The sequence below is a fragment of the Triturus cristatus genome, chromosome 11, assembly GCF_964204655.1.
Source record: "Triturus cristatus chromosome 11, aTriCri1.1, whole genome shotgun sequence".
NCBI classification, from domain to species: Eukaryota; Metazoa; Chordata; class Amphibia; order Caudata; family Salamandridae; genus Triturus; species Triturus cristatus.
The window spans coordinates 1,160,690,505-1,160,703,605 of record NC_140594.1 but is presented as its reverse complement, the minus strand read 5'-3'; the positions used below and the strand labels follow the sequence as shown (position 1 = coordinate 1,160,703,605).

Sequence of the window (13,101 nt, the reverse complement as noted above, 5' to 3'; positions counted from 1 at the left end):
AGGAGACGCACACTTCACCAACACCGGCCAACATCCCGCCCAGCTGGAATGAAGGCCTCTCAAAAATATGATTATGGCAGTTTGAGCCCTGCAGGGGCCACCCTCTCTTGTCCTCTTCATCAGACAAGACAGAAAAATGCTGGGTAAGTATAAGTATTGCCTATATAGGCTCCAGCCTTTTGGAGAAGGGCCCTACCAGCATTCTTCTGTTCTTTTTTCTGTCACCGAGGTGGGTTCACCTCACTTGTGATGAAGGGGACAAGGACCAGGGGGGTCATGGAGGTAATGAGGAATTATTACAGTACATGGCATTCTGCTTTTTTTTAAAACAACCCTTTGGCAGGCAGATACAAAACCAGCAAAAGTGGGCGTTATTGCACAAAGGCTTCTCGTATGCTTACCGCAAATTTAGAAAACACCACATATACAAACCATTGGTAGATTATTTCCTTCTTGTGCACATTTATTTGTGTCTAGGGCAGGTTTGCATCTAGCTTTGGGGTGTGAAATGGGAGATAGGACCTAAATTTAGTGGCGGTGTAAAAATATTTCACTTGCGGAGAAGCAAACAATTTTCAAAGTGGAAATGCATTCATGTGGTGCGTTTATGCACCCATCTCAGTCAGAAAATATATTCCTTGTTGAAATGAAGTCATAAAATGCAGGTTAAGTAGCCAATAAAAATGTGATGTCTCAAATATTACAAAAATACAAGATAAAATATACAATAGAACGTTTCAAAGTACACACACAACCTTTTTCAGCAAAGAATGCAAGAATGCGTATATGTCCATAAAATACTTGATGTGTTGCAGTGACCTCCCACTTTTTGGCCCGATTTGGTCCACTTGATGCTGGTTTTCTGACTGTGATTGTGCCCTGTGCTCTGCTAACCAGACCCAGACCCAGTGCCTGTGCTCTGTGTTAAAATTAAACCGTAATTTGGTATAATACCGATTGGCAATGACGGACCTCTTTGAGTCCCTAGTATATAATAAGGCAAGGGGGATTCAAACTACCTCTAAGTCCCTAGTATATAATCGGGAAGTTTAGAGGCCCAGTAGATTTCCTGCATTGGAGTGTGTGCTACTCTGGTGCCTGCTGTCCTTTTAAAAGCCAGCCCTGCCTTGCAGGCTGCTTTTAAATACATTTTTCGTAATTTGCAGTGAATTTGTTCTAGTCACGCCCTGGACCACAGCTTCAAGGCGAGCACCAATTCCCATGTTGCTTCAGAACTAACTAATGACATGGATAAGGGTCCTCCCTGCATCTTAAATCTATAAATTGCCAAAATATGGGAAGTATTTTTAAGGATCCAGCTTTTTTTTCCATCTGAGGAGTCCACTTTTCCTGGCATCCTAAATATTCAGGGGCAGATTTATGACGACTGGCGCATCCCTGCGTATCAGCAGGGATGCGCCAGTTATTATGCGCCACAGCTGCGCCACCATGGATGCGCCGCATTTATAATGCGGCGCACCATGGGGCAAAAACGGCACAGATGCGTGACGCATCTGTGCCGAAAAGTGGCGCATTGCTGGAGTTGCGTCGCAAGCGCGACGCAGCTCCAGCAATGATCTGGGGGGCCCTATCTGTACAATGCTGCGTCAATCCTTACGCCTGCTTCAAGCAGGCGCAGGGTTTTGACGCAGCATGGGCCTAAAAGTGACTGAGTGAAATCTTGTAGATTTCACTCAGCCACTTTTAGGAGGCGTTCCTGCGCCGGAACGCCCCCACCTGCCCTGGAACACCTACATGTGGCGCAGGGCTTTACAACGTGACGCATCTGGGAGATGCGTCACGTTTGTAAATGCCCCGCACCATGGCGCAGGATTTGCGCCGCTGCTGCGTCACAAAAGTGATGCAACAGCGGCGCAAAAGTGCCGCAAGTGCAACATAAATCTGCCCCTCAGTGTTAGTAACCAACTGCCATTTTGCTTCAGCAGTAACTAATGACATGGATAAGGGGCCTTCCTCCATCTTAAATCTATAAATTGCCAAAATATGGGACGTATTTTTAAGGATCCACATTTTGTTCCATCTGAGGAGTCCACTTTTCCTGGCATCCTAAATATTCAGTGTTAGTAACTAACTTCAATTGAATGCCAAACAGTGAAACTCGGCTTGAAAACTCTTTTTTCTGTTTGAGTTTGGCTGCTACTTTATCTAATATATCCTTAAAAATGCAAGAAGTGTGTGAGGTCCATTCTTTGGGATTGCAATAAGTACTTTAGGGCAGATTTCTTGTAAATTCAAACAACGTATTGCAACAGGTCAAACCATTACGCTGCTTTGTGTGAGTAGGAGGGAGCTGAAAACGCCTTATCTACTCTTCGGCTCTCTCCCTGCGCTGGAGCCCCCGAGGCCGCCTAGCACCCATGCAAGCACCATTGCACCTTCAGAAAGCCAGAATGGCTTATGTCTCTACTTTCAGGAAAGAACACTCTTTCTCCATCGCCCATTCCATTCCTGCTTCTAGAGAAGGGTCAGGTGTGAGTCAGAGTGGAGGTGGCACCACAGTCTGGGGTTGGAGACACTTTTACGCTCTGGCCCCTGCAAGAATACCTTGCCAGCCACCTGGATACATTTTCCATATGTTGGACCTTCAGGGCCGGCCCTGGAATTACAATATTCCTAGTTCTCTATATTTTCTTGATTTATTGAATTGTATTTCCCTTTGTCAGAAATCTAGCTCCTGTCACCAAACTAATAAAAAATGAATAAACTGAGTAGGGAATAAAAACATTGTGGCATTTTAGTGTATCAAGATGCGGCCATCTAGGACATTTTTCCAATATATTTATATACAAACACAGTTGGTGTTTGTCACATTGGTCTCTAGGCATCTGTGTGCTACAAGTGGTGGCAGAGTTCACTATCACTACACAAAGAAGGGTCGTGGTAGGATCCTATGGTCCCGTCATCATGTGGTGCCACTTGAAGGCCTCCTGTGAGCCTGCTACCATCATGAACACTAGCTTGCAACCTGTGCTGAACTTCAGCGGCTTATTTACAAGCCCCTTGCGCCGCCTGTGTGTCACTTTTAATATGGGAAAAAGTTACGTACAGGTGGTGGAAGGGGCTTTTAAATAAGCCCCTCAGTGTTACTTCAAAGCATTTTCAAATTCTCTTGGAAATCAGAACCATTTCAGATTCCATGCTAGATTTGACTTATTAACCACTGGTGCATTATATATGCCTTACCTGAGTATGAGAGCTTGAGAGAAGAGCTTTGGTTAATCCTATTATATTTGGAACTCAATCTTACCGTTCCCAGCATGTCCAAGTGATCTCTTGCATGAATTCCTGCCATGTTGACTGTAATTATCGATGTCGATATACGCAATGATACATTTATGTTCAAAAACTAGATCGAATCACTGTTGTCGAAATCTCCCAGGATGACCTCTCTATCAACCCTGAGTAAGAAATACATGGTCAGGCAGTCCCTGTGACCTAGGCCTGAGGCTACTGATTGACAGATCACAGATGAGGTGGCACATCACCAGCAGGACAAACGTGGGAACAGGAAAACCCAAACTCACAAATAAGCAGCAACGCCACAATGGCCCCAGGAGTTTGGCCCCAATAAAGCACATATGATCTGAGGGGTGTGCGTGTTCCGAAAACACCATAAAGTTAGATGCCACTTGAAGTTAGGAACAATATTGTTGTGGACACAATGAGGGCCAGTGGGTAACGTGTCCAGATGTCCTGCATGGAGAGTGCACGATCACTGCATGTGAAGTGTGTGCTGTGTCGTGACTCGCTGAGTGCTCCTTACTTCATGTGGCATCTCGATTTATGGTATTTTGGAAATACTCACCCCTCTGGGCATGTGCGTTTAGTGGGGGCAATCACCCAGGACCACTGTGGAGTCGCTGACTATCAGTGGGACTAATCTGGGTTTTTCCTGTTCACACGTTTGTCCTGCTGGTTACGCGCCACCCCACCTGTGATCTGTCAGTCAGTAGCCTCGGACCTAGGGCACAGGGCATGCCTCACCATGTATTTCTTACTTGGGTTTTATGGAGAGGTCATATCGAGGCATTTCAATGACAGTGATTAAATTTAATTTTTATACCTACACATATCATTGCGTACATCAACATCAATAGTAACATTTCTGCTGTCTGTAGGTCTGTGTCCACAGTTGTACGCTGAGTAGTCTGGTATTAGCCTTGCCCTGTCACCTTGCTAAGTGTGGCCTCTGGAATCACCTGCCCCTGCCTCCACTCCCTGGCAAATATAAGGTTTGCAGAAGATTTTTCTTTTTTAAATTCTAAATGCAGCACATTGCTAAGCAGATGCCCATATATACAAGACCATACTCACATTGCCAGTGTAAATGGGCCAGGGTGATAGGTACCTCAAATTAAACTGACATATTTGAGGCCTCAGCAACATAATATAGGACTTAGGGCCAGATGTATGAGTATTCACTTTTGCGAGTCGCAAATTGATTTGAATTCCGACTCTCAATTTGCCACTCACAAAAATGAATGTGCAACAGTCTCTCAGACACTGTTTGCGATTCCCAATGGGGTCACAAATTGCATGCCTCATGAGGCAAGTGCAATTTGCGACCCCATTGGGAATGGGTAGCACTCCCAGGGATGGTGGCCTGCTGGGGTCAGCAGACCACCATGTCTATGACTGCTTTTTAAATAAATCATTATTTTTTTTAAATGCGGCCTGTTTTCCTTAAAGGAAAACGGGATGCATTTAAAAAAGAAAAATGAAACTTTTCAGTATCATTTTTTAAGGGCAGGTAGTGGTCCCTGTGACCAATGCCTGCTCATAAAAAATATTTCTGCACACGATCACAAAGGGGAAGGGGTCCCCGGGGGACCCCTTCCCATTTTCGTGTGGTTTACAACCTACTTGAAGTAGGTAGTAAACTGCAAGTGTTTTGCAGCTGCAAATGCGGTCTCAAAACAATAGTACAATAGTACATGGAATTGAGTCTTGCTATTAGAAAGGGACGCCCCTTCCTAATAGCGAGATTCGCAAACTTTATTTTGTGAGTCAGTGACAGGCAAAATAGCGTTTGTACATGCCAGGACCTTTTTTTCGGCACAAACGAGCCAATCTCCTGTTTGCGAGCACAAAAAAAGGGTTGTACATTCATCCCTCAATCTTATGTGGAACTAAAAAATGGGGTGGTAAACAAAAAATATTGTGGAGAGAATGGAATCCTATCTTTCTACCCACTGGAGCTGCTATTCCTCAGAATGCAGAGCATGGCTTTTATAAGGTCATTATAGTAACATCTCTGAGCTAGTCTACTTCTTTGCCACTCTACATCAATATTTGGTTGACTTTATGAATCCATTGAGATGGCTTATTATTCACAGAAAGCTGAAGTTCTTCCTACTCCTGCTTGGCTTTATAACTTAAACCTTAGACATCAGCAGCTAAGAGCTTGAAATAAGATTCAAACATGGGACTATTGCGTGCTCCATTGAAGACAATAGAGCGGCTCCAGGGTTATAATGACTGGTATGGGCTCGGAGCTCCAGCATTCCATTGTTTGTGTTCAAGCTTCTCCCTTTTTATTTCATTCTACCCTCATAAGGTGAAATGTTCTAATAGCATTATAGCTCTTCTTCCTTGGCTAAACTGGTCGTTAAAGGCCCTCTCCCTAGTTATAAGCCCTCGCAAGTAGCTCAGGCCTCTAACTAGGGTTCAGGGCCTTTAACAACCGGTATAGCTCTCGTCAGCAGGCTATAAGGCTAAATTCTTTCATGATAGATTACTTAATTATATCTCTTTCCAAGGGCTCAATCCATCCAAATACACAGTTATGAGTGTCAATTCACAATTCATGAATTTACAGATTTACTCTAGGAAAAACATTGACTCGGACATAACATTACAGCAGTACGGCATAAGTGTGGGTGTGAGTGGATCATCTCAGAGGACAGGGAAGGGGGATTCCAAGGGCAGGGACACCTTAGAAAGTTTGTTAAATCCAGTCCCAGTTGGACTAATTGGGTGTTATTATAAAATATTTAAAAAGTTAAAAAGATGTAAAGCGTAATTGCACTTTTGCGTTACATTCTCTTGTCGTAAATGTACACCATATCCATGCACATGTGTCAATCGTAAACAATGCGAGGAACATGGAATTCACCAAAGAGTTCTGACGCTGTTTGTGGAAAGTGCTACTTTTGAAGGCTCCTGAAATGAGTGGGAAAAGCCTTGGTTGATTTCATTGTAGTCATAAACTTTATCCAAATGTCCCCAGAAACCTCGGTGAGACCTTTCTAACTACTCCTGGTAAATAGATTGAGCTTTCATACCTGGTGGAAATATCCAATGCAAATTCCAAAATGTCTTCTCAATGTCTTTATTCTAAATTAATCTCATATTAGGAACTGATAGCCACACAATTCCCACTTTGATATTTGTAAATGAATTAGTAATTTCAAAGAATGCAGGAATACAGCAAGGCCAGCAATTGCCAAATCTGGCAAAATGAGAATGGACAGGGAAATGGGAAAATGCTACTAGATTTGGGTGCAGCATTTCCCATTCCTGCAATGATGCTACATGTCTTGGGGACCTTTGGGGAATACTTGTATTCTGCCGTATTCTGACATTTTAGCTTTACTGATATCCCCATTCTCTTTAATGCCTGATTATGTATATAGAAATAAAACACTCTACGAAATGATCACCTACAAATGTATCAAGGGGGTTGGAAACTACTAAAACATGTAACAACTGAGAGGAAAGTGGTTAGATAGATATATCTCACAGGGGCAGAGCCCCAAAGAATATTCATAATAGAAACTAGTCTTTCTACATACTCCTGCCCCACTCGATATACCCTTGTTTCACTGAGACGTAGATAAACGCTCATGTTTTTTTCTTAAACTCTAAAAGACCCGTATTTAGAGGCAAACATGTAACATGGCCCCTATCAGGGCAGTCCAGTTGGACCCTAACCTATATGGCAAGAAGTTGAGAAAATGGTAGCCAGGTAGGTTGTCAAGAAAAACTGTCTTGGTGGGTCTTTCTATACAAGTGCCATAGGAATTAGCAATGTAGTCAAAGTCTACTAACCCAAAAGGTTAATTGGCACAGAGGATTTAAACTGGTTTTGTGGCTCTGCTCCTAAGACTAGAATGAACAGTGCTTCAGGCCAAGAAGAAGCTTTCTGGATGCCTCCTAAATCCTAGTGATGGTAGCTATGGGTACTTGAACATTTGGTTAAAAGAATCCTTTCTTTTCAATTGTGAATTCTGTTTCTCTTCATCTTGCATATGTTAACATATCAGGTATACACAAGACTATAAGCATTTAACTAATAAATGATGCAAATAGCAAACCAAAGCATGAGGAGACATTTACTTTGGTCAGGTGCCCATTGCAACCATCGTCCTCTTGGGACTGAAAGGTGAGGGAGGCGGGAGTGGACCCTTCTGGCCCATTGGCTTCCACCAGGATCGCCTTGCTTCTTTCTGAGACCATCCCAGAGTGTTTGGCAACAGTAAGCGCGGTCTGGAGATTGTCACCTGTGAAGGAAGAGTAGATGGATGTTTTAAGTTTTAAAGCTTTGATTCCATCAAAATGGCTTCAGGTATGTCACACTTTTGTTATAAATGTAGAAAATTGGCACCCCCGCCATGCACAGTTTTCTCATCAGTAATTTCATTGCAAATGTTGCAGTGATGTTATCATAGATGTCATATAAGATGTCATGAGTGATGTAATATGTGGGGTAATTAGCAGTGCATGGCACGGACGCAATGTATAGTTAACTTATGGCACGAGTTATAGTTACTTGAGAAAACTATAACTGGTGAATTTTAGTGGTTTTGTACATTTAAAAAAGGCATGTTTTAAGTGACATCTTCACCTAACTATAACATCACTTTAATCTTCATTTTTTTCAGTGAATTTGTAATGGATTTTGTTTACATAAAGTAAGATTTTATTACCATACATGAAGCCAACCCTCGGCTGCCCAAGACCATGCGTAAAGCGGGTTGGACACATGTGCTGGCCTCTGAGCACACAACCCGCGTTGTCTTAAACAAGAACAACGTCCCCTGGATGGAGTACTGTGATTTCTTCAATTAAATAATACCCATGCAGTCATCAGTACTTTGTCATGAAAGTCTTCATTCATTTAATTTGGAGTATTCGTATTCATCGTGTTGGACCATCACACGTTAATAATACATTATATATGCATTTATTACGAATCCCAATGCATTTTGGGACAAGCCCTTTGTCAGGTGAAAGTGTCTGTTAGTCAAAATGTGTGTTTTTGTCACAAATGCACGTCCTTCCTGGCCTCTGAACAGACAACTCCACACTACCCATGGCCTTCTGCAACACTAAAATGAGAAAGTGAGCCTATTGGTATTATCAAGAGGTGAGCATATCAATATATATCACGCATATCTCTCATCTTTTTTAAAAGAATGAATAATTTTAATCAAATGTATGTTTCAATAATTAACAAAAAATGATTACTAAAAACGTTTATGCAGTTCTATCAAAAAACATGTCTGTGACCCTTTCTTTTTACATTGTATTTATAAATACATTTGGTGGGTGACAAATGTGAAAGTAAATAGACAAAGACATATCGATTTTTTTTACATCTTTCAGCCCACACAAATGCAATCATAAAAACAATCACAAAAGGGCCTCTGTCTTTTTTATATTCCTTCAGGCCACATAAAATGCAGCCATAGAACTAGCCCTTTGCAAATGCTGCACTCTCAGATATAGAGCAAAAGCTCCAGCCTGGGAAATGCAAAAAAAATATAGTAAGTTCTCCTGGTGTCATGGATTAAATAGCCCAGGAACTTATTGTTTCTTTTTCTAATGTTGCTGTGGGGACTGCACAATTCCCTGCAACACCCTACAACATTAAGAAAAAATGTTGGTGGTGCTGCTGCCTCTTCGAGAGACATCACCCTAAAAAAAAGCCAATCGCCACTGCAGGGCATAACAGACCTCCCCTTGAAGGAAAAGTGGATAATATTATTCACTTTTGCCTTTGTTTGTATTTTTCTGGGTGTTCAGGTACCACTGGGGCACCCAGGGCCCCAGTTACCCACCAGCCCTTGAAGGTGGCCCCGTTTCATGGGACTGCCCAGGAGCCAGCATTTGATTTTGATTTAAGGAGAGCCCCAGTCCCCCCACACCCCCGGGGCAGCCCAAACCATTATTTTTCTTGGAGGCCGTGGGAGGAGCCCAGGGCTGCCCCGGTCCTGCCTGCTCACTGCTCCTGCATAAGTAGTCACCCTGGGCGCAGTTCGCGTAGTAGCACTACGCGTAGCTGCGCGAAGTGCACTTCGCACTACATGAGATACACCTAGCGCTACGCTAACTGTGTAGTACGCTCTTCGCAATGATTGCACAGTGCCGGATGCTTGTCCGCACTGTGCAATCATTACAAACGGCATCTTGCACAGTGCACACTGTCGTTTTCTGCCGCTCAAGTAGATTTTTACTCGAGCGTCAGCTTTCTCAACGCGGACTGGTAGTTTCTCATTGTGAGCGGTCGCAAGCATACGTGACCACTCGCAATGAGAAACCTGACATCCCCGGTTTGAGAATCTCGCCGGGGGGTTTATTTTCCATGCTCGCGGTCGCCAACTTGACGTTGAGGACCGCGAGCGAGCAAAAAATGCCAACTATGCTACGCTATGCGATTTTGCACTGTGCTACGTGCAATTCACATAGCGCGAAGTAGCACAAACTACACAAGTGTAGCGTAGTTGTCTGCCCAGGGTTAATAAGTAGTGCATTGCAGGGATGTAAGTTATAGTTAGCTCAGGTAACTATAACTGCTGAATTTCTATGGTTTTGTATAAGTGTAATCTGAGGCCAAATATAACATCCTTTGTTTTTTCTGTGAATTTCTACAGTTTTTTAAATCAAATTTCCTAACATTAACGTCCCTGAAACTTTTGTTTTTTTAAAGTGAATTTGTAAGGTTTTTACATTTTATTTCCTAACTGTAACCTGTAACCTGTGAGGTTGAGTGTGTAAGTGAGTGCATGAGTGTCTCAATGGGTGTGTGAGTGGGTGTGTATCTTAATGTGTGTGTGAGTGGGTGTGTAAGTATCTGAGTGAGCCCGGGAGTGGCTACATAAGTGTCTTGCTGGGTGTGTGAGTGGATGCGCAAGTGTCTAGTGGGTGTATGAGTGGGTGCATGTGTGTCAGAGTGAGTGTCTCAGTGAATCTGTGAGTAGGTGCAAGAGTGTCTCAGTGGCTTTGCGAGTGCCTCCATGAACATGTGTCAGTCTGGGAGTGAGTGCATGAGTGTCTGAGTGAGCCTGTGAGTGGGTACGTGAGTGTCTAAGTGGGTCTATGAGTGGGTGCATGAGTTTGTGAATGGTTCTGTGAGTGAGTGCATGCATTTTTCAGTGGGTCTCTGAGTGAGTGCATGAATCCCTGAGTGGGTCTGAGTGTCTCAGTAGACTGTGATTGGGTGCATGAGTACCTAAGTGGGTGTGAGAGTGTCTGTGTATGTCTGAAATTAGGTGCATGCATGTCTGAGTGGGTCTATGACTGTGTGGGAGAGTTTCTGAGTAGGTCTGAGAGTTGGTGTGTGAGTGGGTCTGTAAGTGGTTGTGTGAGTGTCTGAGTGGGTCTATGAGTGGGTGCATCAGTGTCTGAATAGGTCTGTCAGTGAGTGTGTGAGTGCCTGAGTGTGTGAGTGGGTGTATAAGTATCTGTGTTGGTGTCTTTCTACTGGTTAATTACTAAGTGCCACCTCCTTGCATAAATGTCCAGTATGTATTCTACTTTACAGATGTGCAAGGGAGCAGTACGATATGTCACCAGTGTGCATGTTGGCAATGTAATTGTTTCTGGTATGTTTTTATCCAGAAACTTGTCATAACATGAATCTCCTTATAGAGAAGACGATGAGAGTACATAGAAGTAAATCTTCACCAAAGAAGAGGCTTTCTTCTTAACTTTATGAAACAAGTGCTTCTTTGTTAGGTTCATATGTCCTAATATACCTCCGCATTAAGAACGCCTCACCAAAAGCGACATGAAACACCCTGGGGGCCAATTGATAAGCTGTTCATCACTCTGGCAAAAGGCAGGAAGACCTTTTCATATAAGTAAGGTGGGCAGGGCCAAATGGTGACTCTTCCAAATGATTTAAACATTTGAATACTCTTAGATATTTAAAGGGAGAACCATGGATTCTGGTCTCACTAGCTAAGGAGAAGAAAGGACCCACTCATCACAGTCACTACAGATTGCGCTCCAATAAATCAATGAGGCATTCACTTTCATGATCGTCTTTCAATATGGAATTGCCAACAAAGCACACTTGCTTTGCCTTCGCCAAGCCCATGAGTTAGGATCATTAGTTCTTTACAGAAGTGGATCTTCAGCTGAGGCACCTACTATGTGTCTAATTGTAAGTACTTCCTGTTGAGCTTTAATTTCTGTCAAATGAGCACCAGGGCCAGAACGGCCCGAGGACCCCATCCCCCTGGGCCCAGCCAAAGCTTAATAGGGATGGGCAGCCATTTGTCTCCCATTTGTCTCCCAGGGTGCCCCGGCCCACAAAACGCTCCCAGTGTGCATGTTGGGGACCGCAGGGGGAGCCTGTGGATCCCTGTGGTCCTAGCAGACTCACCTCCTCCTGAGGGAGCCGGCATTGCTACTGAATGCAGGGAGCTGCTGGTAATGAAGATCCTTGAATGCAGCAGTAATTCTTTCATCTCTTTTCCTGCCCGTATGCCTTTGGGCAGGAAAAGATAAAAACATACGCTTTCAGCAACACAATTTTGAGAGCTCACACTTGCTGGGAGTTGAGTGTTTGCTTTTGCTTGGCAGGAACTATCACAACTCCCACCCAGCAAATGCAAACTGCTATCGCCCAAGGGAGATAGCTGCAGCTGGCCCTGGGCCGGGTTGCGGGCCCCAGGGACATTATTCGATCCAGAAGGGGGGCCACACAGGCCCACTTTTTTCTCCTTCACGGGCTGCCCTGGGGAAGGTGGTGGTTCCAGGGCTGTATATATGGCCTGGGAGGGGGGCCGCAAAGCCCTCCGCCCAGTTATTAATTTTTTTTTTGCCCTGGGGAGGTGATGGTCCCCAGTGCCCGATGTGCTGATGTACCTAACCAGCATGTTATTCGATATTGCCCCGGGTAGGTGGTGATCCCCAGGGCATATCAACGCCCCAGGAGGGGGGCCTTTGCGCCCCCCCCCTTTTAAAAAAAACATCAGGGAGGTGGTGGCGGTACCCCTGGGGCTTCCTTAAGCCCAATGTACGGGGTGTCCCCGCAGCCCCCTCCAATATTTAAATAAAGCCCCGGGAAAGTGGTTGTCCCCAGGGCTAAAAATAGTCCTGGGAGAAGGAGAACCTGTGTGCCCTAAAATAAATTGATCTGCCCCCAGGACCTGGCCCACCTGGGGGCTATAATATAAACAAGTTAGATATTGCAGCAAAATTGTATTAAAATAGTGCTTTTTTGCCCTGGCAAATCCCAATATGGCTGCCAACACTTCCTGGATAAAGTGTTGGCAGCAAATCAGATATCAGCATGGGGACTGTTGGATCCTCGGAGGATCTGCGTCCCTAGATATCCATATTAGGTTTTCAGTCAATAACTCTAAAACTACTGAAAGGATTTACACCAAATACCAAAAAGCATGCTTTCTGGACCAAAAGCTACCTTTTCTACCACATTTGTTGTAATCCTGTCCAGCAGTTCAGGCTGAAGTCATGTTCCAAATTTCTATGGAAATTAACGTAGTAGAATATATACCTTGCGGTCGTTGCAGCAGGGCCGATTGTCTTTCGAGACTTCTCATTGAGGATTCTTGTGAGTATAAGTGGGAATCTGAAACTGATGAATGTTTTATAGCGCACATTGGTGATATCAGCATTTGCAAGAGTGATGAGGAGTGCATAAAGGCTGTTGATAAAGATATGGTGTTTAGAGAAGTTATACGATGGGTTGAGTCGGGTTGGCCAAAAGAGTAAAGTTTATCTCATGGTTTGCAAGCATTTTGGAAAGTCTCAGACGAATTGTCAGTGGAATGTGGTAAATTGATACAGGGAGGTAAACTTTTCCTACCCTTGTGTTTTCATCCGAGG

The 13,101-nt window shown here is 43.9% G+C and overlaps 1 protein-coding gene across 1 annotated transcript in view; it reads right to left on the bottom strand.

Annotated features, from left to right (window-relative positions):
* LOC146788637 (putative cation-transporting ATPase 13A5) overlaps positions 1-13,101 on the bottom strand; it is a 452,938-nt gene that overhangs the window by 182,827 nt on the left and 257,010 nt on the right. The window contains exon 19 of the mRNA XM_085635829.1: positions 7,360-7,523. Coding sequence (XP_085491955.1) covers positions 7,360-7,523 — 164 coding nt within the window. The remainder of the gene's footprint in view (positions 1-7,359; positions 7,524-13,101) is intronic.